The sequence below is a fragment of the Pyrus communis genome, chromosome 6 (genome assembly GCF_041283825.1).
Source record: "Pyrus communis isolate YQ-2024b chromosome 6, ASM4128382v1, whole genome shotgun sequence".
Classification (NCBI taxonomy): Eukaryota; Viridiplantae; Streptophyta; class Magnoliopsida; order Rosales; family Rosaceae; genus Pyrus; species Pyrus communis.
In genome coordinates this window covers 13571080-13574648 of record NC_142570.1, presented here as the reverse complement: position 1 = coordinate 13574648, position 3569 = coordinate 13571080, and the positions used below count along the sequence as shown (strand labels likewise).

Sequence of the window (3569 nt, the reverse complement as noted above, 5' to 3'; positions counted from 1 at the left end):
TGAATCAGCACATGTATTTGTTGTGCTTGTCTCCACATGCTTCGATCTACCGTTTCCTCCTGGCTCATCTGTACTCCATGTATCTGGTATCTTCTTTGGGGAAGAAGAAAAAATTGAGTATTTCGAGAGGCTTTGCTGGGAGTGCGCCCTCAGAGGTGAGGAAGAGTTGGGCATTTTCTTCAGGTCTGCCTTGCCATAAGAGATGAAGGTCGACGTATATAGGGATTTCTTAATAGCAAGTGCTGGTACTGTTCTTTTACCCTTGTCGACAAACGTCTCTTCGATATCTGAACGACGCCTCTTCGATTTCTGAACGAGCGCCACTTTTGACAAAGTTGCACGCGTTTTCTGAAAAGCAGAGAAAGCGTCGCCGAACTTTGCGCTTGTCGGCTAAAGACGTGTAGTTGCGATGATGGCCTCCACGTGTTTTCGACTTTGTCAGATATCTTTTGACAAAGTTGAACGCGTTTTCTGAAAAGCCGCGAACGCGTCGCCGAACTTCACGCTGGAAAATCCGGATTTTTTGAATCGGTGGTCGTGTCGCTTGGCTTTTTATAGAGGTATCGATCACCCCAACATACACACTCTGAAGATTGCCCATTCTTGAAAATCGTCTCCGGCCTTTTGAGAATTAACTCCATCCACCCCTTCTCTCTGAACACCTTTGAAAAATGACTAACTCATCGAACCTTTGCTTAGATTTGAGTCTCAACAGCGATCCGGTTGCACCCCTTCAAGGTAATGTATGGTGCCCTTCTTTTTTATCTTCTAACGGTCCTCTTTCAGGTGAAGACTCCATGATGACGGATGCAACAACAGCTACGATAGTAGCTAGAAACCTCCTCACTCCTAAGGATAGTAGGTTGCTTTCAGGACGGTCCGATGAGTTGGCCGTTCAAGAGTCCCTCGCTCTCAGCGTTCAGTGTGCAGGCTCTGTGTCCAACATGGGCCAACGCCTACTTGCTCGCTCCCGTCAGGTTGAATCGTTGATGGCAGAGGTGGAAAGTCTTAAGCAAGAGATCAAGCAGCTGAAGTATGAGAATAGAAGTTTGCACGTGCTTGCAAACAACTATTCGACGGGCATGAAGAGGAAGCTTGATGAGCTGCAAGAGTCTGAAGGTCGGATTCAAAGTGACCGTCAAAGGTTTTCGTCTTTCCTCCAAAGGCACCTTTTTCCTGGGTCTTCCAGCGTTTGGCCAAGTATTGAGGCCTCAAATGCTCTATCTTCGATGCCTCCCGCTCCGATGCCTTCCGCTCCGAGAGTTTTGCCAAATAATGGGGCTTCACGTGAACATCCTTTGTGAAAGCTCCAATCTTGTATTTTTTTTTTTTTTTTTTTTCATGTGTAAGCACATATCTGTAATTTAATAGAGATATCAATAAATAAACTTTATTTTATTTAGCGTAATGTGCTAAATAGAGCGCATACATATATATATATATATTATTTTTTTCCACATGGTGCCGGTGCACCAAGATCCTTTTATTTTTTTATTTTTTTATTTTTTTTTCTTATTGCTTTCGGTGGTACTGATCCACCAAGATAGATCTTTTTTTTTTTATTATATTTTTTTTCTTTGCTTTCGGTGGTACTGATCCACCAAGATAGATCTTTTTTTTTTTTTAATAATATTTTTTATGTATATATATTCCCCACATGGTGCAGGGAGGAAATGCAGAGGAGCTTGGAGTAGTAGGAGGTAAGAGACGGAGAAAGTCTTTGGGTGTGAGTTGCCAAACTTTGGTTTTGTCAATCACATTCAAAGGCAGCAGCAGAGGAAAGCAGATGTGAGTTGACAAACTTTGTTTTTGTTAATCACATTCAAAAGGCAGCAGCAGAGGCAAGCAGATGTGAGTTGACAAACTTTGTTTTTGTTAATCACATTCACAGGTAGCGACCATGGCGAAAGTGCAGAAGCAGCCAGAGCTTGAAGTAGTGCAAAGCGTCGAGTTTGAAGACCGGTTAGTCGTTTGACAGCGGTCAATGAAGTTCTTCGCCGATTTTGATCACGACAGCTAGAGTGACGAGCTTGAGGTTATTGGTAACGGCTAGGAGACAGAGGAAGAAGCTATTCTTCTTGTTCTACCATGGAAGATGAACCTCTGGAATCCAAAGCTCCACCATTACCATCACTGAGCACAGCCACTAACAACAACCATTGCACATTGCCTTCTCCGTCTCCCATGAATTTGATAACCTTCATTTATCAAGTCCGATCTCTTCTGGGATTTGAAGACCGTGGCAAGTGTTCCTTGATCAGAAGGTCCTCTCAGCAGCAGCCTCTCCCAATTGTTGTAACCTGCAACTAGAAGGTTTTTCGCGGTGGCATTTCTCTGATATTCGTTCCGCCCAGTTAATAGAAAAAATCTTGAAACCCAACCGCTCAAGCTGACTGTATAGATTTAAACTTGCTGGGAGAGCAGGGGCTTCAGCCAACTCCACCCACTCATCGAAAGATGCTTCATCGAACGTCTCTGATCCGAATCTATGTGCCTGATAGTAGGGCAAATTCGAAAGCAGAGTCTCATCGGTGTCGAACACCCACGCGTCCTTCCCATCGCCGCCTATGGTCACCCCCTTTGCGAAGCTCAGCGAGAAATTCGCGACGGCCGCCGAATCGGACAGGTACCGGTCGCCGGTCATGTAGTTCTGGACGAACCCGACGCACCTGGACGGAATGTTGGACCAGGTCCCGGCGTCGTTGGTCTCGACGGAGAATCTCCAGCTGTCGCAGAAGAGGCTGTCGTCGGAGCCGGAGACGCGGTGTAGTTTCGTCGGCATTTGGATGATGGATTGGGATGATAAGGACGTGGGGATTGCGAGGAGGGTGATGAGGAGCAGGAGAGGGCGGTGGCGAACGGAGGCCATTGATTTTGCTGAACCCAGAAAGATCTTTGCGGGAATCGGAAAGAGCTTTCTGGTTTCGGATTGAGAATCGAGAATGAGGGAGGACCGGTTGTTGTTGAACAAGCTCTTGCCGTGATCGGAGAGGAAGCGCCACGTGTCTTCGGCCTTGAAAATCGGACGGGTGTGGTCTCTGGTGGCGAAGAGCATGACCACGAATATACCTCCGACGCCGGCTCCGGTGGCGACGTCGAAGTAATCGGCGATTCTGGAGTCCGGATTCCCCGATTCCTGCTTCAACGCTTGCTCGAGATACGCCAGGGCCTTTCCGGAAAGAATCCCTCTCATTCCTCCGCCGCCGTCGATGCTGAGAATGCAGATTTTGCCCCTCTGGTTTTTTATCGCCCCGACGCCGTTTTCAGATTGGGGCTGAACGCCCACCAGCTGGACCGGGAAGCTTTACGGCGGTGTGAATGGCGACATGCAGAGAGAGCTTGAAAAAAATCACTTTCGGTCGGTGCTGGTTGATGTCTCGAGCGCGGAGATGTTCGAGAAAACGAACTTGGGTATTGGGTTACTCGAAGGATAGGTTGGGGTCCAGAGCTGAGGTTTTGCAGAACCGCGCGGAGGTTGCTGCCGGCTGCGCGCCACCGATTGGCCATTTATTCGGGTGGTTAAGTTTGGTCTCTGGATTTTTTCGCCGTCCACCACTTGTTCTTGTTTC

At 47.5% G+C, this 3569-nt stretch overlaps 1 protein-coding gene across 1 annotated transcript; it reads right to left on the bottom strand.

The window, feature by feature from the left end:
* Nucleotides 1-2217: 2217 nt before the first annotated feature.
* On the bottom strand, nt 2218-3238 carry LOC137740800 (uncharacterized). Its single transcript, XM_088695827.1, has one exon. The coding sequence runs from the start codon at nt 3191-3193 to the stop codon at nt 2258-2260; it is 936 nt and encodes a 311-aa protein (XP_088551953.1). The 5' UTR covers nt 3194-3238; the 3' UTR covers nt 2218-2257.
* Between the last annotated feature and the right edge of the window lie 331 nt (nt 3239-3569).